This window comes from Ochotona curzoniae, unplaced genomic scaffold (genome assembly GCF_017591425.1).
Source record: "Ochotona curzoniae isolate NIBS_2020 unplaced genomic scaffold, NIBS_Ocur_1.0 scaffold_2683, whole genome shotgun sequence".
NCBI lineage: Eukaryota > Metazoa > Chordata > Mammalia > Lagomorpha > Ochotonidae > Ochotona > Ochotona curzoniae.
The window spans coordinates 8,212,550-8,237,949 of NW_024467100.1; the positions used below are offsets into that span (position 1 = coordinate 8,212,550).

General features: G+C 39.1%; 2 protein-coding genes across 2 annotated transcripts; one reads left to right on the top strand and one right to left on the bottom strand.

Moving 5' to 3' along the window:
- Nucleotides 1–6,981: 6,981 nt before the first annotated feature.
- On the bottom strand, nucleotides 6,982–7,935 carry LOC121171552 (olfactory receptor 6K6). Its single transcript, XM_041003280.1, has one exon. The coding sequence runs from the start codon at nucleotides 7,933–7,935 to the stop codon at nucleotides 6,982–6,984; it is 954 nt and encodes a 317-aa protein (XP_040859214.1).
- An 11,452-nt stretch (nucleotides 7,936–19,387) lies between these two features.
- Nucleotides 19,388–20,483, top strand: LOC121171590 (olfactory receptor 6K3-like). Its single transcript, XM_041003331.1, has one exon. The coding sequence runs from the start codon at nucleotides 19,499–19,501 to the stop codon at nucleotides 20,456–20,458; it is 960 nt and encodes a 319-aa protein (XP_040859265.1). The 5' UTR covers nucleotides 19,388–19,498; the 3' UTR covers nucleotides 20,459–20,483.
- Nucleotides 20,484–25,400: the final 4,917 nt, after the last annotated feature.

A 25,400-nucleotide genomic window follows, 5' to 3' on the forward strand; every position in this document is an offset into this window, starting at 1 on the left:
TTTTGAAAGTGAAACGAAATGCAAATAGTAGGAGAAAATATTTGTAGTACATCTGATAAGGCATTCTGATCTAACATACATACTGTGTAATTAGAATTCAATAATAAATAGTCAAATAATTCCATCAAGTTGACGAAAATCTGAATAGATATTTCTTTACAGAAGGCACAACTGGAGGTAAGCTGACAATGTTTTATCTGACACCTAGGACATGGCAAGGATGCCCTCTGTTACCACTCTTACTTAATAACTGAAGTTCAAACACAGCTATTGGGTAGGGAATGAAAGTATTCCAAACTGGAAGGAAGCAAGGCAAATTGTTCTTAATTTCAAATGAAATAATCTTATAAACAGAAAATCCTAAATAGTGCACTAAACAATGACAGCAGAGCTAATAACTGAATTCAGTAAAGTTGACAGACGAAAATATAAACAAATAATAAATAAAATTATCATTGTTGCAATATACAATAATGAATCTACTAATAAATATATTAAAAACTTAATTGCATGTCTAGTAGCTGTGAAAGATACTTGAGAATAAATTAAACTGGAAAGCATAAAACCAAGTGATGCCTGGAATTGAAAGCAGCACAAATATATTGGATAGTATTTCATGATCCCAAATTGATACAATTAAAGCTGTTGAAATGCCCATATGAACCAAAGCAATTTAGAGACCAATACAATTACTGGAGATACCTATACCATTCCTCAGAGAAACAGAACATTTTATTATTATTTTTTTATTTAGACAATCTTTACATAGTTAATTAGGGTAAAAAGGTTCAAGGGCTACAGAAAAGTGGGTAAGACTAGTATTTTTACTTGGTTGACCTGTTCTGTCTTCTCTCTTTTCTTGGTTAGGGTTCTGAGTCCCACATTTTGATTGGGGAGATCTCCAAAGAAACTTTGTCTGAGGTGTGCTCAAACCAGATTCTTGTATGTGCTAGCAAGTACAGGGCCCGGCACAGTCCATCACCCTGATCAGCTGATGGTTGCAATTGCTGGGTTGGTTATGATTTCAACCCTGACTTCCACTGGAACCAATGGGTGTTGCAGTCTCCAGCCTGGTGCTGCCCAGCACAATCTCAGCCCTCACATAAACCAGTGGGAGCTGCAGCCTAGTTGGAGTGACCCACAATAACCCCCACCAGCCTCGTCCCCCTACCCTGGTTTGCCAGTATGTGTAGCAGTAATCCAGTCTGTCCCACACCCCATTCCACCCCAGCCCCTGTCCTTGTATTCCTGCCCTCCCGTTGAAGTGGTAACCCAAGAAGGATGAGCCCACTATTTCCCTCCCAGGCCTCTCCCACTCCCGGATTATGCACTTTCCAGATAGTTCTGTGGTTTGACTTGACAGAACTAGGCCCCCAGTGCCAGCCTCTGCCAACTGATGCTGTGGCTAAGCCCAAACAACCCTCAGCCACTCTAATTTTGTTTGCACCAGAGGGAATAATCAGCCCAGCCTGGCTTTTCCCTGATCTAGTCCACATGAGGCACATAGGTGTTGTAGCCCTGCCTAGTCTGGTCTGCCCCCATCCCAGCCCACGCTCTCCTGCAGGGGTAGCTGTCCAGCAAAGGAACCCTCCCTTATTCCCCTGCAGGCTCTGCCCCCTCCCTTTCTTGTTCTCACATGTGCTGGTTGGGCGCTGTGGTCCCTTTCTGTAAAGGCAACCTCACCTTGGCATTCTCTATTGTGCACTAGTCTTTGTTGTGACTGAACCTGGCTTGACCCACACTGTTCTGGTGCTCGGAGTTGCCAGTGGATGATGTGGACAGATCCAGCCTGATCTTCCCCTGACCCCTTCCAATTGTATGCCAGTGGGTAACTTTCCATGGCCTGTTCTGGGCTGTTTCCTATCATGCTTCTTGCGCTTACCTGCCGGGTCTGTGTCCTGCCAGAGGAGTTGCCCAGGCTCCTCCATCAGAATCTCCCTCAATGCCAGGTTTCTCGCATATCAGTAGCTCCGTGAGCCAGCCCTACTCAGTTCACCTTTTGAAACTTTCTATGGAGCTACAAAAGATCCAGAATAGTTAAAGAGAACTGTGTGTTCATACGTAAAAAATAAAACAAGAACCTCTCCCTTCCACTTTCCTCTCATGCTTGTGTTCCAGGCAACATCCCCAGGTATTGATGGGCATGGCATTGAGCAGTGAGGCCACGTCAGCAGCAGACAGATCACAGCAAGGAGAGATTTGATCCTACTCTTAAGCTGCACTGGTCTCACTTGGTTGAGCATCATGACACCTGTGTGCAATGGACACATGGGGTCATGTGGTACTTCTGTGTCATTGACCCAAGAAGAGGCTTCTGGGACAGACTGACTCCTTATAGGCCTTTCCTAAAAGTTCATATGGAACAACTCATGATAGAACATTTTGGAAGAATTCGAGTTCAGTGGAGTATTTTAAGACCGAATAAGTGAAGCATTTCAAAGCAGACATGGAGCAAACCTTGACTTAGGGTTCTATCTAGTGCTGAAATAGCAGAAGTATCGATAGAGTAAGAGAAAATAGGCACACAGATCAGGGTTTCTATAAGGAGAGTCACACATGGTGGCATATTATTACAATGAATACTCCAATGTGTAGATGATGCTATATGCCAAGCAGCATCAAGAATTTCCAGTGACCCACGATTTCATCTCAAGAGCAAAATAAGGTGCCAGAAGTCAACCTTCTAGGAATTCAGTTTTCCAAAATTTTATGCAAATATTTCCAAACAACTCTTTTTAGGAAGTTCAGCAAAATTTAAGAGAACACATAGAAAAGATTCAACATCATGACAGAAATATTTTAAAGAGAGATGGGAACAAGCAAACAAAACGAATGCTAAGTAAAATGAAATGCAACAGAAGGGATTAGAAACAATAGATCAAGCATAAGAAAGAATCAGTGACCTCAAAAATCATTTGGAAATATACATTTGGAAAAGAAAAAAGGAAAAGATAGTGAAGGTGAATGAACAAAGTTTATAGAAAACACGGACCGGAATAAAAGAATAAATAGTTGAATGATGATGGGGTTTCAAGAAGGACTTGAGGATGCAAAGGGATGGAAGACATACTCAAAGAAATAAGGACAGAAAAGTTCCAAAACAAGAGAATGATCCAACTATCCAGGTACACGGTGGTAGAGGATCATCAGTAAGGTTCAGCCCAGGCAAGTGCACCCTACAATACAAAGTCAGGCATTCCAGGGTTAATGATAAAAATAATGAAACTTCAAAGCTACAAGATTAAAGGAGCAGGGCCCGGCGTAGTGGCGCAAGTGGTTAAGTCCTCGCCTTGCACGCCCGGGATCCCATATGGGCACCGGTTCTAATCCCGGCAGCCCTGCTTCCCTTCCAGCTCCCTGCCTGTGGCCCGGGAAAGCAGTCGAGGACGGCCCAAAGCTTTGGGACCCTGCACCCGCGTGGGAGACCTGGAAGAGGCTCCTGGCTTCGGATCGGCATAGTATCGGCCCGTTGCGGCTCACTTGGGGAGTGAATCATGGGATGGAAGATCTTCCTCTCTGTCTCTCCTCTCTGTATATCCGCCTTTCCAATGAAAAAATAATAAAAATAAATCTTTAAAAAAAAAAAAAGATTAAAGGAGCAAATAGCACGTAAAGAGGTCCCCAGTCACCTGACTGTGGACTTCCCTTTTTAGATCAAGAGGGCACGTGAGGCTGCTTTTACAGGACTTGAAGGGGGGAAAATGCCAGCCACAGATACTGTGTCTAGCCAAACTGCCTACAGATACGAAGGAGAGTCGAACACATTCCCAAACAGAATTGGTTTATCACCACCAGGTCTGTTACAAGAAATGCCAAAGAACTGGAAGAACAAAGCATTAATAATAGTGAAGAAAATATCAGACAGTAGAATATTCACCACTAACAATAATCACAACAGTAAATTCAGAATGTTTTAATGTCACAAACATGGTGTGTAAATCATTTATCCTTACTGTGAAGATGAAAAATTAGTTATAATCACTACATTAAATGTTAACATACACGCAATGTTGAAGGAGATCAGATGTAACATCAAAACTTCAAAACGTGGAGAAGAACTATCAATGGGTTAACTATTCTAATTAAAAGATATAGAATGAATAGATTGAGCAAATAGAGCTGGAATGTCTACTACCTAAGAGAAACTCACTTCACCTCCGAGGAACAATGAGATTGAAACAATGGAGCCAATTGCTTTGTACAAGTGGAACCCAAGAGAAATTAGGAGCATCCATACCTCTATCAAATCAAACAAATATTAAACCGAAGGCAATAAGAAGACAACAGAAAACTTAGTGTATCATTATAAAGCTTTCAATCTAGGAAGAGGAAATAACAAATTACAAATGTAACAGTATATGCTCATCAAAACCCAAATGATCATGTTATTAACATTCATTATGGTAATGATAATATTATTAGTCAAATATTAATATACCTAAGGCAAGAGACAGACTCAAAGGCAATTATAGCAGGTTACTCCACTTTCAGAAATAGATAATCTAGAAATAAAATCAAAGAAACTGCAGAGTCATATGCACCCCAGATCAATTGACCAGAATTTTTCACCTGGGATGAAGCTAATGTTGCATACTCTTATTTCATCATTACTCATTGTTTTTCCTGTATTAAATTATCATAACATTACATGAATGTGTGTGATTGATACACACATCTAAAATAAAAATGCATGCAAACTCACATCAAAAACATATTAAGGTATAAGACATCACTACCTACCCAGAAATGCAAATCAAACTATGATGACATAACAATATGTCCCCCATGAATGATTGGAGTCAATAAATAATAGAAACATATTTATTATTAAGGAGGTGAGGAAAGAAGAAGCTTCATACACTGCTAATAGGAATAAAAGGTATTATCTCTACTTAGATAACTTGTTACAAAATGATCCAGAAATTCCACCCTTAAATTTACAATCAAATGACATGAAAATAAATATGCACAGAGAAACTTAAAAATGGTGAACAAGATAAACAAAAATAAAATAACTTAATTATTTAAATTAAAAGCACAGAAATAATGAAAAATATCCTATATTTGCATGTGTAAAGAATTAATGGTGCTAAAACGCCTATAATAACTGCATCAATCTGTAAATTCAATGAAATTCCTACCATAACTCCAATGGTACTTTTTCACAGAAATTGTAAAACTGATCCTAAAATTTCTATAGAACCATAAGTGACCCTAAATAACCAAAGCAATTTTGTTTGTTTATTTATTCATTTATTTTTATTAGAAAGGCATATCAAATTTACAGGGAAAGACCGAGAGAAAGATCTTCCATCCATCTGCTCGTACCACAAATGGCCACAACACCTGAAGCTGAGTCAATCTGAAGTCAGACCAGAAGCTTCGTCCAGATGGAGGGTTCCAAGGCTTTGGGTCCTCCTTGACTGCTTTCCCAGGCCACAAGCAGGGAGCTGGATGGGAAGCGGGGCCGCCGGGATTAGAATCAATGCCCGTATGGGATCCTGGTGCATGCAAGGCAAGGACCTTAGCTGCTCGGCTACCATGCTGGACCCATAACCACATGAAATTTTGGCTGACTCCTGACTTCAGCTTGGTTCAGCTCTAGCTGGAGGCAGAGGGAGAAATAATTTAAGCAAATTATATTTATTTGCAGCAACATTGGGCAGGGGAAAATAGTGTTAAAATGATGATTTCTGGAATTCTACCCTAGGATAAAGGCTGTCCCCCTCCCCCGCCCTTTTTAAAATTTAATTTGTTTCAAAAATTTTCAGAGATAAAGAAGGAAAGATAGCCAGAGATGAGGTCTTCCATTTGCTGCTTCATTCCCCCAAATGGCCATGATGACTAGTTCTGGGTTGAGCCAGGTCTCCAACAAGGGTTGCAGGGTCCTAAGCACTTGGACCATCTTCCACTGCTTTTCTTGGTGTGTTAACATGAGCTGGATCTGAATTGGAACAGCTGGGATTTCCAATTGGCACTCAAATGGGATGCTGGTGTTGCAGACAGCGGCTTAATTTACTGTTCCACAATGCTGGCTGCCAAGGATATCTTTGTGAAATTAATCCATGTTTGATGTTGGCTTAGAGGGAAAATAGTAAAAGGTATACATTGAAAAATAGTTTGGAATGTGAAAACCTGATTCTGAACGGTTTAGAGGAGATAAAATAAGTCCCATTTCCTTAGGATGGGTAATAATGAGTATGTAGGAATTACCATATGACTAGAAAGACAGGAAAACAAACAGACAATAGCACAGTATTAACAGTGGCAAGAACAATTTGCTGGGTTTTAAGGTGTCCTAAGACATGGAACATTTAGGCGACAGTCAAAATTCATGTGAAGTGTATGTACCTAACAGTACTCGAAATTAAGATCCAACTCTGGCGTTATTTGCTCATGTGACCTTGGGAGTTAAACTTTATTTAGCATTAATCTCAACATATAACTAGTAGTGATATTTGGTCTTTTTATTCCAGGATATTTTGAATCTCAAAAGAATTCATTTAAGTGAAAGTATGTTTAGTAGTAATATGTTACAGAAATATGTTTTAGTATTTACATTTGTAGAACACATTTGGGACTGAAATTCTATAACTAGTCATGTATATGATTGGCCAACAATTGCTGAACTGAGTATGTGAATTAAATAAGTGAAAAGCAGAGAATTTTTCTCCAATGTGAAGTAGTTTATTTTTATGGGAGGCAAAAATGGTGGAGGGATTCACTACAGAAAAGGAACTGGGGGCATGCCCATAGCAGCAATTATGTCTAATGGTTCTTCTGTCTTGCTTTCTGACCTCACCAGCATATGGTCCCACAGAAGAGCAGGGTGGAAGTGCAGCTGGTGGAGGCTAAGGAGGAGGCCAACCTGTGCTATAAAGCAGAATTGACACACACAGTTTCAGTTAACACAGAGTTGAGCTAAATAAGCTATCTCCAGTTTCTAGCAAGGAACATGAACATATAATTGAATCATTTTTGTTAACTACTGGGGGGTCCCTTATGATAGTGGAAAAGCCTTGCAATGGCATCTTTCATATCTTTGTTTCTCAGGCTGTATATGATGGGATTGAGGAAGGGCGCAAGGATAACAAAAGATGCAGCAATTGCTGTGTCCCAGAACACTGAGTAGGTGACTGAGAATCGCAAATACATGAGAGCCACACTGCCAAAAAACAGTAGGAACACAGCAAGATGGGCAGCACAGGTAGAAAAGGCCTTGTGGCGGCCTTCAGCTGATGGCATCTTCAGAATCACCACAATGATCCGAATGTAGGACAAGGCAATGACCAGGAAGGAGGCCAGGATCTCTACTGCATGGATGGCATCAACAATGACGACTAAGGATGTATCTGTGCAGGCCAAGCTCAGCACAGGTGTGAAGTCACAGAAGATCTGTTGGATCTGATTGGAGCCACAGAAAGGTAAGGTGGCGATCCATACAATTTCAGGGAGTACCAGAAGGAAGCCGCAGAGACAGGATCCAGCTGTTAGCTGAATACAGAACTTGGGAATCATGATCGTTGGATAACGGAGGGGATTGCAAATAGCTATGTACCGGTCAACAGCCATTGCTGTCAGAACACAGCCTTCTGTGATGCCAAGGGAGTGGAAGAAGTACATCTGCAAAAGGCAGCCCACAAGGGAGATGGTCTTCTGCTCGCTGACTAGAAGGTGCAGCATCTTAGGGATGGTGGTTGTGGTATACCAGATCTCCAGGAACGAAAGGACACTGATGAAGAAATACATGGGGGTCTTTAGGGCTGCATCCAGCTGGATGACAATGAATATCACGAGGTTGCCAGTTAGGATAAATCCATAGATGAGAAGCAAGGGGATGAAGAATAAGAGGCCACCTTCACGCAGACGTGGAAACAGAGAGAATAGGAACTCAGTCACCATCGTCTGATTCTCACTGGCCATCAACAATGTCATCTGTGAGGTGAAGGAAGTAAATAAAGAAACCTCTAAAACTGGAAGTTGATTATTCATTGAAAATTGTTTCAGTTTTGTATGTAAAAAGCTACTTATTCAGAATCTTTCATTTTAAAAGAAATCCAGCTAAGCTACTTCTTATGTTGCACCCCCATTCCAGAAACATTTGAGATACTTGCTTTTAGACTGCGGAATGATCATTTTGTATATATCTTCAAGTGATGCAAATAAAAAAGACAACATGGAAATTTTATTATCTGGAGATACTTTTTACAAGTTCAATTTGTTTTTAAAACCAATTTTGTAATAATTTTTTTCCTTATTATATGAAGGGCTCTAACTTCACAATGGAAGACACTGTAAAAGAGGAATATTTTCCACCACTGTGTCATTTACTTTGGAGGAAATGTCTAAGTCCTTCCAACCTCTAGGACAGACTTACCCTTCGTTTTCATTGGCCTGATTTCTTCTTCAGTCTCTGTTGTGCTCACTCCCAGCAGTTCGGAGAATAGCCTTAAATTAGCTTGTACTTCTGTTTGCTAGCATAAATATTCTTCAGTCCTGTTCTTTAGAAGAATTGTTTATAATTATGATAATAATAAAACAGAGTGGTTGGCACAGCAAATTAAGCTGCCATCTACGACTTAGGCATCCCATATGATTCAAGACTCTGTTGTTTCATTTCAGTTCCAACTCCCTACTAACGCACCTAGAAAAGCAGCAGAAGATAATCTAATGTCTGAACCCCTGATACCCGTGAGTTCTTGGCTTCTGGCATTGGCTTGGCTCAACCTTGACCATTGTGGTCATTCAAAATATGAACTAATACATAGAAGATCTCTTTTTGTAACTCTGCCTTTCAAATACATAGATTGCATTTTTAAATGGACATAAAAAGTCCTTCAAATAAAAACACACAAAAGTATCTTCAGGAGTCTCCCAATAATTCTTTGTTATTTTCTCATTTTCCCCAGCCCTCATATCTAGCCTAAATCTAGATGAAATAATGATCTTTATTTCTCTACCTTTCATTGTGAATCTCATAGTAGCATGTTTGTTTCTGAGAAGATGAGAAGTACCCAAACACTGCAAACTTGTTTTCCTGTATGCCTCTGTTTTCTTTGTAAGCTTCTCTCTTTTTTTTTTCCTGTCTGTCAATGGTTGATATTGATAGTTTCCCAAACTAAGAATTCTTTCAGAATCACTGTGCCGCTGGTACCTAGACAGACACATAACCATTTCCATATACCCCATTGGTCTATGATGGTCACACCTTATATCCAAGATAAGGGAATTTTTGAAATACAGAAAAAATAGTGTCTGCCGTAACTATGACTATTATGGGAAGGAAGTATTCCAAAACCATATTCAATGGAAATCAAACCAGTATTGATTTATATAGAAAGGGAAATTAAAGTTTTACAAGGATAATAAAGTTAGTGACAACAATAAGCATTGCCTCTCACTTTGGCTACTACAACATCCATTTCAAAGGTCTTCTTAATGCTCACAAGTCATTTTAATACATACACATATATATCCTAATATATGTTATATATATACATACATACATTCTAACACATACATATACATTCTAATATGTTTTATTAGAATATAAGATAATATATAACATGTATTATATATAATATATAACATATATATTAGAATATATATATTTCTAACCTTTGCATTTTCTGCCCCCCTTTTCACAAAAGCTTTCAAAAAAAAAGCTCAAGAACAGTAAGCAGAAAACAGATATAGCAAGGCACAGAGCAATACATTTACCACATTCTTTTATTTCTTAAAGACAATCACACACACACACACACAATTTGCATTGGTTAGTGTGTCTTGCATATTTCAGGAAAACATAAGATTCTACATTTTACTTTCTGCAGTTTTCTGTTACTTGATAATCTTTTATTTTGTAATACATGGACTCTTCATGGGTGTGTTTCTCATGCATGAAAAGAAGTGTTCGCCAAATCCTCAGCCACTTTAATCAGGCTACAATCACATTTTGGAGTCAAAACTCCTTCTCTTTATTCAGCACATTGGCCCAATGGTGCTGGTATTCTTCATTTCTTACTTCATCCCTTCTTCCCATTGTCTCAATCTCCTGTAAGAATTCCGGCTGTCAATGCCCGCTAAGTGATTCTGTTATGAAAGTCTCATGTATCCCCACTGCTGAAATAACCACTGTTCTTCTGATCCCCCTAACTGCTTCACTTTTCCCTGTTTTAGGATGTCCAATAACCTTTCCTTGCTTCTTAAATGCTTGCGTGTCAGTATTACTCTGCCAAGCAGACAGAAAATTCTGTAAGAGGAATTATACAAGGATGTGCCACAGTGTCACTGAACAGTTCCCAAGTGACCATGATGATGTGAGGCACTTTACACACTCCACTTATGTGCTTCATTTCATTCGTTTTTGCTTTTGATGGAAAGAATGTTACTATTGTTTAAAAGGTGTAGGAACCAGAAGAAAAAATAATGTGTACAAATTCACATAGCAAGGCCCCAAATAGCTTACAAGTCAGATCTGTTTGTTTAGGAATTCACTGCCACATATAGAGAAACACAGGCCAGGATTCATCAGCCATTTGCTTTTTTCCTTTGAATATCCTTGGATGTTTAGCACTGTGTGGGTAAATGGTGGAGGAGCTGATAGGGTTTCTTCAGAAGGCCCAAAATGGTTTCTAATTAAAAGACTAGGAAAATCAATGTATTGAGGATGTGTTTTGTTCCTCAAGTTTTGAGGAAGAAAGGAGCAACAAACAAGTAATAGTGCTCAGCAGAACGGCAGAGCTTGCTGGGGGAAGACAGCAAATACCGGAGATGTCCTCACTCTGGTGTGTCGCTTCTCTGTTATTTATCAATCCAAAGCAACAGAAAACTGTCATGCTTAATAGATGAACAGGACACCCCAGCACGGGGAAAGATACAAAAAGCCAGGACTAAGTCACCATCAACACCAAATGGAGTGAAAAACAGCTTACTCTAAGCTTGGGATCTTCCACACTGGAAAGGCTGCGCACTTGTTGATCATGTATTAAGAGATTCTGTTACGTGCTAATTACTGCCACACAGCTCTGGGCTCCTGGCTTTGAATCAGCACAGCTCCGGCTGTTGCGGCCACTTGGGGAGTGAATCAACGGATGGAATATCTGCCTGTCTGTCTCTCTTCCTCTCTGTATATCTGACTTTCCAATAAAAATAAATAAATCTTTTTAAAAAATGATAAACTGGGTGCATTATCCTAAAAGACAGATAGCAACTGAATTCTGAGGAAAGCCTAAAGAAAGTACTGGATACGTACAGGAGGAGGGCTCAGGTGGATGATGCATCTTCAGTTTCATCAGCATCTCTGTCATAATCTTTCCCTTCCCTTGTTTATTTAAAAGATATAAATAGCTTTGAAACCTCTCCAGGGGATATTTCAAATGGAAAGATTATCTTCTCTGGGAGACTCTCTTTGGTTGATGTTGTATCTGAAGAAAAATAATGCTGAAATTTTCAGTCTTTCCTCCAAGGGACAAATTAGAAGAAAATAATTAGGCATTTTGCATGGTCTTACCTCCATAACTTTCATGTGAGTACAAATTTTGTCTTTCATAGAGAAGCATATGATTGGGACCTTGCACCCTGCACTTGCATAATGGTCAGAGTACACTTCAGTCTGGATGAAGATGTGCTGAGACAAATCTGACAAGTGGACACTGTTTTCTCTGAGGTTTTTACTCATTTTTCTCTATGGTTTCCATTCTCTGTGCTTAAATAATAAATCACAATAATATTAATAATGATATAATACAAATGTTTCTAAACTTTTAAGATGCACATCTCATCTTACTCTTTAAAAATTATTTGGGTAGCTAAATTTTCTAAAAGAGTTATTTATTTTTACTGGAAAGGCAGATATACAAAGAAAAAGAGAGACAGAAATATCTGTCTACTGGTTCACTCCCCAAGTAAAGAACTGAAGAAATAGGAGTTGTTATTTTTTCAAATGGAAAGAAATTTAACACATTCTCCAGTTCACCCAGGCAATAAAACATGGATAGAAAATTGCATATTGATGACCTAAGTTCAAATCTAGCTAATTATTAACATAACCATTAAATATATTTCTACCAATATATCAATGGTATGTGGCATGCCTAGATATTTCTTTCTTTCTAGTATCTTTTAAGAACACTTGGCTTATTTAAAAAGAAAGAACAAGGAAGAGAAGATGACATGTCTGCTCATATCTCACATCTCTTGTTCACTTCTGCAGTAGTCTAAGATAAAGGTCAAAGCGAGAGTCACACCATGGAGGCATGGATAAACACCACAGAAATAATTGTGAATGTAACATCTCTGGGATTTGACATCTGACTATTTGGCCATGTTGGAAAAAAAATCACTGGATATGATTTGCTTTAAACCCAAATTAATTTACGAGATTACAATTTAGAGATAATTAACCAAAAAGCAAAAGCTAGTAGGGGGAAATTATGAAGATTCATTTCAGGTGTGTTATTTTGACAATGTACAACAGCTCTTCAGTGGAAATGTCTGATAGCCATGAACAATGAAGGACAGGAGTTAAGAAGTCAGTGGGCACAGGCTTGTTTTACTGAACTGATTGATTATAATTGTAGTATGAAAAAATGCACAAGATATTCTAAGGACCAGATGGTTATAATTGGTAGATGAAAGGAAACACTTGTCTGTAATAAATAATGATCATTTACCAAAAGTGCCAAAGTAAGAAAGAAATGGAAAAGAAAGAGAAAGAAAGAAAGGAAAAAAAGAGGAAGAGAGGGAAGAAGGAGAAGGGAGAGAGAGGAAAAAAGGAAAGAAGGAAGGCAGGCAGGCAGGAAGTCCTACTATGTTAGAATTGCTTCTATGAACTATGTATAAATAAGCAACTAAATAAATAGGAAAAATGGATTTCACAAAAGTGTTGAGTTGTATGCCATATTTTACATGTGTGCAATCAGCACTAGGTGTGGTTAATTTTTCAGTCTAATTGCGAAGTGTCATAGGTCCTAGAAGAGAAGAATGAGTTTGCATATGAATAATATTAAATGGTGATGTGCACTGACATAGTGGTTTTGTAACTGTCAGAGTAAATTAGACAAAAAGGGGTATTATTAGAAGATATTAAAACAGTTACAACGACAGGAAATAGAACGACCACATAGACTGAATCAGAAACAACATTAAGACTTTTGTAACATAGCTGTAAGAGACAGACTAAGGTTGCTAATTCTATGTGTTTTGCCAAGGAGAATGTAGTTTGCACTGTAGTATGTAAAGAAACAGCATTCTTCCCTGGCCAGAGGAAGAGCAATCAACATAACTTGCATCAGCACCAGCATAATCTTTTTGTTGTTCTTGAACTCAAGGATTCTAAACCCTGTGGTTTTTCTTACGGAGCCACCGGGGAGTCCATACAGGCAAATCAGATTTCCATTGGACAGATACAGGTGAAGGTTTAATAAACTCAATGGCCCCTAAGAAAAACCCAGCCCACATCAGCCATGATTTTGTTTTATTGTAACTGGCTCTGTGTTCTGACAATTTTTCCCTAAGCCTTTGCTGGGGCGATATCCATGCTATTCATTATACACTGATGGGGAAAGAAAATGAACTTCAATATTACGTTGTTGAAACCAATTTCTTCTTCACAAATGAATGGGAATGAGAGCAACAGCAGGTTTAATGATGCCTTGTAAGTTTCCAGGGCCAACACATCCTGACTTTTTTGTAATAATACAAAACATAGTGGCACTCATTGCATCTACATCCTGAAGCCCACACTCAGCAGGTTCAACAGACCAATTAGATCATTCTTGGTTTAAAACAATTGAAATGTCAGCTCCAGCGTCTAGTAATCCAATTTTTGCCATTAACGGTCAATTTGAGAGTGGATCATTTTCCTTCAGCTATAAGAGTTGTTAAATTTACATGTTTATTTGTGCAACCAAACTCCCCAACTCTCGTGGTTAGAGGAATTGGACATGAAATACAGCAAAAACAAGAGCTGTGAACTTCTTTTTCCTGCCTTAAGGGATCAGGTCCAGATACAGGGGACTATAATCATCAATTAAATTTCTGTTTCGTAATTAGAATCAATAGCTCACAGGTATGCATTTATAAATATGTATATATATATATATATGTATTATTTTTTACACTAAGGCTGCTGTGTCCAATTATTAAGCCAACTGTGTCTTTACGAATGGGTCTAAAAATTCCAGAAGGTATTGTATAAGAGCATTGAAAGGGAGTGACTGTGAAGCCCTGAGAGGTATCAATGCCTCAAGCAGCGCTTCCAATGGCAGTTGGTTTGAAATCTGTGGCTCTCCTGCAGGCACAAGTTGAACAGATGTTGGCATCTACAAACCCCTGATTGTTGGGAGCTTGGAGTTGGTCCTGCTGGGAGTTTCCTGGAAGCAGGGGTTGGCCCTCATGATCAGGCTTAAATTTTCAATCTTTTGTCCAATGTCAGCCTTGACGAAATTTAGGACATATTCCTGGGAAACTGTTGTTAGTAGGATTAGAGCCATATTTTGAGTTAAAGGAGGCATTCAGCATTGTTTTCAAAAGTGCCCAGGTTTATCACAAGTAAAACATTTAGCATTCATTTGCTTTTTAATAGGAAAGGGTTCAAGAGCCACTAGTGGGCACAATGTTGGTGGAGCCTTCTGTTATGAGAGGCTTTCAGAGTAGCATGAGAAAATAATTCTTCCTCCCCCATTTAAAATTTTTTTAAGATTTATTTATTTATTGGAAAGCCAGATATACAGAGACACCCCTGCTTTTTTAAAAAAATGCTATATAAGTTCGTGAGGCTAGGTGAGCAGGAACTCAATGCCTGTCTGTGATAGGACTCCACTGGGAGGAAGGCCCATATGAGCCAGCCACACTCACACCTCTGCATGGCTTTTGGCGGTGCAGGCCTTTCATTGGTATTTCTACCATTCTATTAGATAATTAATGTCTCATGCCTGCCTTATATCTCTTTTTGTAAAAGAGGCTAAAACATTTTTTTCATGATTTATTTCTCCTTTCCTTTGGTGTTTCTATGTGGAGGTAAATATTTAGTGCAATTTCAGGAAAATATAGGGTTCCTTTGCATGTATTCTCCTCCTATAACACACAGGATGTTTCAAACCCAGAATCTGTTGTATGTGCTCCTCAATGTAGCTGGGAAGACTGTTCAAATCCTTTTATGACCCCAGGCCCTTGGGAATATTTGCTACAGGGGACACAAGAACATGTGCTATCTCATAGGAATCCCATATTCCTGCAACTGCTGCTAACCCACTTGGATCCCTGGAACTTGTCAAAGAAATACTGCTCCACTGGGCTGGGGTGGGTTGTGATAGGCCACCTCTGTGAACCCCTCCGCCCCCAGCTCCATTGCAGGGCATTGCTGGATGATGAACAACTGTGACTCCATCTCAACCTGGTGACTCCAATCCCTACCCCCTAGATCAAGAGCCAAGAGAAAGACAAGTCCTGGATACATGGCCCATGATCAAAAGCCTGTTTTTGACTAGAACACTTGACCCCAGTAACCATTGCTTTCACTTCTCTGATTTATGACTCCCAGCTCCACCATCTGTGCTTTTATCTAGCTAGTTATGATTTGTCTGTTCTTCCTGCCTAAAATGTGGTCTGAACATTAAAAAAAAACCTTCGCTTTGGAGGCTTGAGGGCTGTTGGTGGGTGGTGATGGCGGTGTATCTGGTGTGGTCACTGTGGGCCTGTCACAGGGACTACTATTTCTGACTTTTTTGTGATATCAGTGAGCTGATCTGATATTATTTTCAGTGCGTAATGGAGAAAGTCCTTTTGCCTGTTAATTCTACTTTGTTAGTTTGATTTCTTCTTCCTCTTTTTTTTTTTTTTTTTTTTTTACTATTTTATCTTAGCTGATGCTTTATAAGATAATCAATTCTTTCATTGCTTGAGCAGAAAGAAGTGCAAGTATCTATTTCTACCTGATTTCTATCCTGCCTTAAAAACTCAAGATCCTGTAGATGTGGCTTTTGGAAAAGGAGTGTGTCAGCAAGTTTTTCCCTAGTTGGCACCATGGGGAGTTAAGTTGTTTTCTGCTAGACACCAGGGGAGAACTCTCTAGAGAACTGTTACTCCTATTTGGCTAATCCAGGAGAAACCTTGAGTTGTGGCTGTGGTTATAACCTTCCTGCTTGTGCTACAGAGTACTTATGAAGAAGACATTTGAAAACCAGGAGGAGGAAGCTCTAAGTTTCTGGAAGAGGTGGGTATGAGTTGAAGAGTAAGTGGCCTTTTTGACTGAATATGGAGACTTTCAGAGTCATGTTTTCTTAGGCTCAAATAAATAAAAACACCTTGAAATTTTGTTAAAGATTTGAATGTACAATGGAGAATGTAAAATGGAGAAAAGAACTAAATCAGTGGAGGTGAGTTTGGTGAATTTGTGTATGAAGACAAGAGATGGTCATATGATATTTATCACCTGTACAAATTATTTACTAAATGTTGGGTTGGCTCTAACTTCGAATCATTTCACTTGTATTAATTTCTGGGTTAAATATATATCTAGGCATCTGTGCTTTATTTGATGGTGTCAGTAACCCCGTTCCCCTCCCCATCCTCAGAATGAAATATTTGCAGGATAACTAGTGGGACTTGCTAGCTGAGTTTCTGGGCAGAAACCCTGCTAGGTATAATTTTGCTTATAAGTATCTTCACGAAGTTGTCCTTCTGTGTATACCTTTCCTTATTAAAGATTCCAGTCCCTAAATGCCTGCCAGCTTTTTCTGTCTCCATATTTTAATTTCCATTTCCAAAATACATCACCTATAGACTATAGCATTAGCTTCCCTATTTATGTCTCTACTTCTTCTGATATGGAAACACAAAAATCTTACAGCCACTATTGTGTATCATAACCAGAAAAACATAATAGAGAAAACTTACAAGAAGATATTGAGATGTAGGAAGTACTTAAAGATCTCACATGTATTCATAATATTCGTCATAAAAGTTTCCATTTGATTTGGCAGCCTAAATACAGGTTGCATATGGTTTTTAGATAGAAGGTTGACATCTTTGGTTTTAAGAAGTCTTAGTTTAGTACTCAGGTAGAGAAAAAACTGGAGTAGGGCAAGTCTGAAAACAATGAATCCAGAAAAATTAAGACAAGAAATAATAACAGCATAAATTCTCTTTTCTTTCAAAGCTATTGTTTTGGTACAAGCATACTTTAAAAAATATACAGGGGAAATTTTTGTCTCAACCCCAGCCCCCCATCTCAATATAGGTTTAATGTTCTTTTGTGTATGTAAAAACTGAAAAAAAAAATTGGTAGCTGTGCATTGGCCCAACTTTCCTATTGGAAAATATTTTTTCCAATTTTTGTATCTATCAGCTGTTTCTAATTGTTCATCTCCTTTATGGTAAATATCAGTAGTTACCTCCCTTTAGCAGTCCAGCTTCAACAACTTTACTGTTGAGTAGTTTAACACAATGAAATTGAACCTCAGAATGTGGCCGTGCAAGAAAGCATTTATTAACAAATAGACCTAAACACTATTAAACTTGTTTGCGAAATCTCATGAGGGATTTTGATTACCTATCCTTTAAGCTTTCAGATTAGTTGAATGAATAAAATGTTGCATCAGAGACAAAATATTGGGTCTGGCATTGTGATGCTATGAGTTAAGCTGGTAACTATGAGCTAATCTGTTGCTTGCAATATCTGCATTACATCTGAGCACATGTTCAGATCCAGGCTGCCATACTTCCATTCCAGTTTCCTATCAATGAACCTAGGAAAGTACCGAAAGGTTACCCAAGTATTAGGGCCTCTGCCACTAGTGTGGCAGCAGTTGGGAACTGAAACAGCAGTTAGAAGTTGCCTGTCTTTCTCTACCTCTCTGTAACTCTGCCTTTGAAAGAAATACATAAATCTTTCTAAAAATGCAGCAAAATCCTTACAGACAGAAAATCCAACTTTATAGTGAGATTGTGTGATACATCCCTTACAAAGTGAGGGATAGAAATGGATGAATATTGTTCCAATTGCTTCCCTGTGCACGTGTAGGTTGCTTGATTCACTATAGCCTTATATCTCTTCAAGCAAGGGGTTAGGTGTATTTTCAGCTAATCAACACACAGCTAGGTCACTTGGTTTTTCATAAAAAAAGAAATCTAAATGCGTGTTTCCAATTCTCAATTAACTCAGATTTTTTGACCAGAGTTTTAGCAGTTTCCAAGGCCATCCTAGTCATCGTTGGGGAATGGTCCTGTGCCACTGACCTGTAGTATGCAGAGATCAAAGATGCTGCTATACGTCCTGTAACGCAGATACACTCTTTCCTTTAGCCATGGTTAATGAGGCCCAACATGGAAATGTCACTGAGCTGAGAAAACTTTCTCTGTGTTATTTAATAACCTGTACAATTTGGATATATATACATATTGAAGCTCTTGCCAAGTCTGTGTTGTTACTGAATGTGCTCTCTGCCTCAGTGTATTTCAATTACCAACTGCCTTTAGAGGACACAACTGGAGCAAAAAGACAGCTTGTTGGGTATGGACTGTTGGGTTTCAAAGTAAATTACATTTAGTATAATATTTGGATTTATCTTCTTCACTGAATTGTTGATATTAAAGCAAACCAAGTAAATTCAGTAATTCAGTATCTGTGACTTCTTTTTTGAGGGGCCCACCTTAAAGTGATTGATTAACAAAGGGGAAGACACAACTCATTTTGTGTCTTCAAGCATTTAATATCAAAAAGTAAAATTTTCACTTCTCTAAATGTTTCTAACTTACTATTACAATACACATTCCAGTGAATATCTTTTGAACCATTTTTAAAATCTAAAATATTTGCTTTTATTTACATAAAAAAGTAGATTCCAAGCAGTCTTTTTTTTAAGATTTATTTTATTTTTATTGGAAAGGCGGATATACAGAGAGGAGAGACAGAGAGGAAGATCTTCTGTCCGATGATTCACTCCCCAAGTGAGCGCAATGGTCGATGCTATGCTGATCCGAAGCCAGGAGCCAGGAGCCTCTTCCGGGTCTCCCACACTGGTGCACGGGTCCCAAAGCTTTGGGCCGTCCTCGACTGCTTTCCCGGGCCACAGGCAGGAAGCTGGATGGGAAGTGGAGCTGCCGGAATTAGAACCGGCGCCCATATGGGATTCCGGGTGTGCTAAGCGAAGACCTTAACCACTGTGCCGTGGCGCCGGGCCCAATTCCAAGCAGTCTTAAGGCTCTCAAAAGAAACTACTGAGCCAAAAGGTGAGAGAATTTGTACCAATTCAAATATATAATCACTGAAACCACTGACTAATTTAGAGAATAGTTCACAACATCAGATATTATGACTACTAAGAAGCATTTGAATATCTGACTGGATCACTTCATAATTTGCAATTCATATACAATATTTTATTTAGTGTACAATATTTCAGGGTTGGTCAACTGTTTGCAAAGGAGGTTTCTATTTATCGTTGATCATACTTAGACTTTTAATTATATTTTATTCCATCAGCTGATAAATGAAATGACTGAAAATAGGAATCAGCAGAATCAGACGATGGTGACTGAATTTCATTTCTCTGATTTTCCTCATCTTGAGGATGGCAGCCTCTTCTTCTTCTTCCCTTTGCTCTTAATTTACATGTTCATCATTGTTGGCAATCTCATCGTCTTCTTTGCTGTCCGGCTGGATACCCGACTTCACAATCCCATGTACAATTTCATCAGCATCTTCTCCTTCCTGGAGATCTGGTACACCACAGTGACCATCCCCAAGATGCTCTCCAACCTAGTCAGTGAGCGAAAGACCATCTCTTTCACTGGGTGCATCTTGCAGATGTATTTTTTCCACTCACTTGGGGTCACAGAGGGCCTCGTCCTCACTCTGATGGCTATTGACAGATACGTTGCCATCTGCAATCCCCTGCGCTATGCAATTGTGGTGACCCCTCGATTGTGCATTCAGCTCTCCTCCGCCTCTTGTGTTTTTGGTTTCCTTATGTTGCTTCCAGAAATTGTGTGGATTTCAACTCTCCCTTTCTGTGGCCCCAATCAAATCCATCAACTCTTCTGTGACTTTAAACCTGTGCTGCGTTTGGCCTGTACAGATACATCACTGATTCTTGTGGAAGACGTGATCCATGCTATTTCCATCTTGACATCTATCTCCATCATCACCCTTTCCTATTTAAAGATCATCGCTGTGATCGTGAGGATTCCCTCGGGAGAGAGCCGTCAGAAGGCGTTCTCTACCTGTGCAGCACACATCACCATTTTCTTGATGTTTTTTGGCAGTGTGGCTTTCATGTATCTGCGCTTCTCCATCACAGTCCCACCACTTCTGGATAAAGCCATAGCACTGCTGTTTGCCGTCCTGGCCCCATTTTTCAATCCAATAATCTACAGTCTTAGGAACAAAGACATGAAAGAAGCCATCAAGAAAATACTCTGTTCTCAAAAGACGCCTGGTATCTTTGCGTGCTGATGAAAATTCATGCTCAGGTGTTCAAATAAATTGCATCATTACCACAAATTTGAAATGGTCACTGCGTACTTTTTTTCTTCATTTAACCAATGGTTCTTTTCAATTTTCCAAGTAAGAACTGCATTGTGCATATTGTATATGTAAAATTAATCCTACGTTATAAACCCTTTAAACATTTCCATATAGTGGTTGACAAATTATTATTATTTCAAATATTTGCTACAAAGTCAGATAGACAGAGAGAAGGAGAGACAGAGAGGAAGATTTTCCGTCAGTTGATTCACTCCCCAAGTGACTGCAACAACCGGAGCTGTGCCGATCTGAAGCCAGGAGCCAGGACTTGCTACTGGGTCTCCCATGCTGGTGCAGGGTCCCGAGGCTTTGGGCCATCCTTCACTGCTTTCCCAAGCCACAAGCAGGGAGCTGGATGGGAAGCAGGGCTTCAGGGATTAGAACCGGTGCCCATATGGGATCCCAGTGCGTACGAGATGAGAAGCTTAGCCACTAGGACACCATGCCAGACCCTATACTATTTTTTTGAACTTAAAATGCTAAGCCTTGATAAAGGTGTGAATTTGCTTACTTAAAAGATAGAGGGAGAGAGAGAGAGAGAAGGAGAGAGAGAGAGACAGAGTCACTTTCGGTCTGCTGAGTATTCTACCAAATGTTCACAGGAGCTATCTGACCTCCCATATGACTGGCAGGGATGCAAGTACAGTGCCATCTTTTCCCTCCTTCCTAGTTGCATTAGCAGGAAGTGTGATTGGAATCAGAATAGCCAGGACTCAGACTAGCCAGGACTCAGACCAACATTCTGATATGGGACACACATAGCTAACACAGCTGGCAACGTAACCCACTACAAATGCTCATTCCCAATTTTATTGACTATAAATATTAATTCAATTATTTTTACTTAAAACATAAGTCTAAATTATTTCTTCAATTAAAATCTTAAATCTGATGCACAAAGTATATTTTAATGAACTATTTTAAATAATGCAAACACAGATTTATTAAATGCGAGCTATTTCAAAAATTTTATGCAAAATGGCAAAATGGAAGTAAACATTAGGATTATTTTCATGCAAAATATTTTTGAAATGCATGCATGTGAGACGTATTCAAATTGCTCATGGAAGACATGCATTAAGACAAGATCAAAAATGGATTTCCAAACTTCTAATCCTTTCATTTCACTTCTCCATGAGCCTCTTGAAGTATCTTGTATGCATGAATTCTTTATGAAAGATATTAAGATTAGATTTTGAGTCACCACAGTGGGTTAAATTGCTACTTGTGATATCCGTATCTCATTTTGGAGTGAAGTGTAAAGTGTGGCTTCCTGCTAATGCATCCTAGGTGGCACCAGACAATGCCCAAGTGGTTGGTCCTCTGCCGCCCATGTGGGCATCATAGACATGGTTTTGTAGCTCTGGCCTTAGCCTGGCCTATTCTGGCATTTGGTGAATGGTTCTTACATCTTCTTCTCTCTCCTCCTCTCCCTGGCACCCTGGTTTTCAAACAGATGATAATAAACATGTGTTTTAAAAAAATGAACAAAAGATATAAGATTCATAATTACAAGGAGATGTACTATTTATTAATAGGGGAAAATAAAATCAAGTAGATTGGACAGGTAACAGTTGGATCATAATTGTAAATGTGATGGTTATTTCAAGCTATTTTAGTGGTTATATCTGGATTAGAAAATGAGCGTGCTAGCATAGAGGTACTTGGAAGAATAATCCAACTACCAATGAAAGCTAAAAGGAAAGAAAAAAAAATAGTGTAGGTATTTTGTCTTTTGAAGGACTCAACGAGACCTTTAATTTGAAATGGGCATGGGATAGGTATGGAAGACTAAAATATTCAGACAAGTAAAAATTAAAGTTTTGAAGACTTCTGTAAAATTCAGTTCCTCCCGATAAATTCTATCAACTTGGTAACCACTGGAGACTTTGGAGCAGAGGGGAAACACTGTCTACTTGGGAGCTTGCAAGAATCATTCCTGAACCTATATGAAGAAAACATTGCTGTGGGGGAGATGTGGAAGCTGTGAAGTCAGCTGGAGGTTGTTGCAATAGTCCTGGTGGTAGTTGATAGTGGTTCAACGAACATGCAGAAATGTAGCTCAGTTGGTCTAATTCTAGCTAGGATGTGTCCCAAAGCCAACACTTCCTCCTGATATATTGTAATATAGTGTAAACAAACGTGAAAGAGAAGTCAAGTACGACCAATTGGACTGACAGAGTAGCCATGAAGGGAGACAGAGTGTTTTGCAGAGAGAAGATATTAGAGAGGAAAGCTATCAGAAGTTTAGTTTTATATATATATATACACACACACATACATAATACATATCATATATGTATATATTAAATATATATAATATCAAATATGATACATACTTATATATAAATTATATATAAATATATAAATCTATTTTTATTTTTATTGGAAAGTCATATATATTTATGTATAGAGAGAAAGAGTGTGTGTGTGTGTGTGTGTGTGTGTGTGTGTGTGTGCAAAAGAGAGAGAGAGAGAGAGAGAGAGAGAGAGGAAGAGAGACAGAGAGGAAGATTTTCCGTCAGTTGATTCACTCTCCAATTGGCTGTAAAGGCCAGAGCAGAGCCAATCCAAAGCCAGGAGTATAGAGCTTCTTCCAGGTATCCCACATGGGTGCAGGGTCCCAAGGCTTTGGGTTGTCCTCTACTGCTTTCCCAGGCCACAAGCAGGGAGCTGGAAGGGAGCAGGGCCGCTGGGATTGGGATCAGCGGCCATATGGGATTCTGGCGTGTTCAAGGCAAGGACATTTTGGCCACTAGGCTACCACGCCAGGTCCTAGTTTTGCATATTTTTTGTAAAGATTTATTTTATATTTATTGCAAAGTCAGATAGACAGAGAAGAAGATCTTCTGTCTGATGATTCACCCTCCCCCCGCTAAGTGGCCGCAACGGCTGGTGATGTGCTGATCTGAAGCCAGGAGCCAGAAACTTCTTCCAGGTCTCCCATGTGGTGCAGGAAACCAAGGCTTTGGGCTGTCTTTGGCTGTGTTCCCAGGCCACAAGCAGGGAGCTGGATGGGAAGTGGAGCACCGGGATTAGAACTAGCAGCCATATGGGATCCCAGAGAGTTCAAGGCAAGGACTTTAGACACTAGGCCACCACACCAGGCCCTAGTTTTTGCATAGTTTAAAAAAGCAAGTTTAATTTAATTAATTTGTTTTTTTATGCATTTATGCATTATTTATTTATTTATTTATTTAAGATGCTGCAAAAACAGTGTTGAAAGGGACATATATAATCTCAGGTATTTACAAGCATTCAGTCTCTTATGAATGATCTACTAATGAATCACAAGAATTTATTGAGAAAGATACAAACAACTAGGATGTACAAAAATGTAAAATTCACTGCAAAAGGATTTAGGTTTGACACCACACAACTACAAATTGAAACAAGAAAGAGCCATTTCCTAAGAGGATGAGCAAAGCAACCCCTAGTCATATTAGCATTGAACATCCCCAGGGGACAATCATGAGAGACAGAAAAACACAGAGTGAAACATAGCCACTCCCAACTTTCCACCTCCACACACACACACACACACACACACACACACACACACACACACAGCGCTTCCATCTAAGTATCTTACAGAATTGCCACAATAACTGGAACAGGTGTATGCTGAGACTCAAAGCCAAGAACTTCAGCTATATCTCCTACACTGGTGCCAGGCACCGGAGTACTGATCCTTACACGCTGCCCCCAGCATAAGCATTAGTAGGAAGCTCTAGTTAGGAGTGAGGCTATCTTGAATCCAGTAATTTCCATGTGACATTCAGTCATGTATTGGCCTGCATGTCAAATGCCCACTGGTCCTCTAGACATCTAACAATATATTGGGTGGATTGCTGAAGCTGTGAAGGCTGGGAATGTGATGTCTATGTGATTCTTGAGCATATTTATTTGAAGTCATGAGAGTGAATAATAGTATTCTGAGTTTTGGAGATTCCACTATCATGGATACTGGAAAATACGAAGATTCAGAAATAAAACAAAGAAGAAATGAATAGTAAAAAGAGCACTGAAAATTGTGTTTAGCAACCTGGAGATCATGATTAAACTTAATAAATGAGCTTTGTATGGAATAGTAGAGGAACCCATTATCAGAGGAAAAAGACCTAGTACAGTAGCATAGTGGTTAAAGTCCTCACCTTGCACATACCGGGATCCCATATGGGTACTGGGTTTGTGTCCTGGTGGTCCTGCTTCTGATCCAGTTCCCTACTTGTAGCCTGGGAAAGCAGTCAAGGACAACCCAAAGTCTTGGGACCCTGCACTCACGCAGAAGATCTGGAGGAGGATCACGGCTCCTGACTTTGGATCAGCTCAGCTCTGGCCATTGCGGCCACTTGGGGAGTGGATCAGCAGATGGAGGATCTTCTTCTGTGTCTCTCCTCTCCGTATTTCTGACTTTCCAATAGAAACAAAATAAATCTTTAAAAAAGATTTTCAGCAATCATTGAAAATTTCAACTAGAAATTTTGGAGTTTTACTATCAATGAGAGAAGAGGATTGGGTAATAAGTAGAATTATTAAAATATTCTGTTGAATTTATTGTGATTCACAATAATGAATACATTTTAAATTATAGAACACATATACATTCATATAGAAAACACTTTTGTTCAAAATGACACTTATATTTATTGCTTATGATACTTCTGACAGTTTTATTTTCTCTCATTAAAAACATTTTGAAATTGATTTCACCACTCACTAATGAGTTGTGATTCTGAATGTTAACACAAGGAAGTTACAACTTTTTTTTTTTTTTAAGATTTACTTACTTTTGTTGAAAGGCAGATAAGATTTACGGAGAGAAGGAGAGACAGCAGGAATGATCTTTCATCTGCTGGTTTACTCACCA

Excerpts from the sequence above, each read along its gene's own strand:
- LOC121171552 (XM_041003280.1), bottom strand. The coding sequence starts at position 7,935 with ATGACATTGTTGATGGCCAGTGAGAATCAGACGATGGTGACTGAGTTC.
- LOC121171590 (XM_041003331.1), top strand. The coding sequence starts at position 19,499 with ATGACTGAAAATAGGAATCAGCAGAATCAGACGATGGTGACTGAATTT.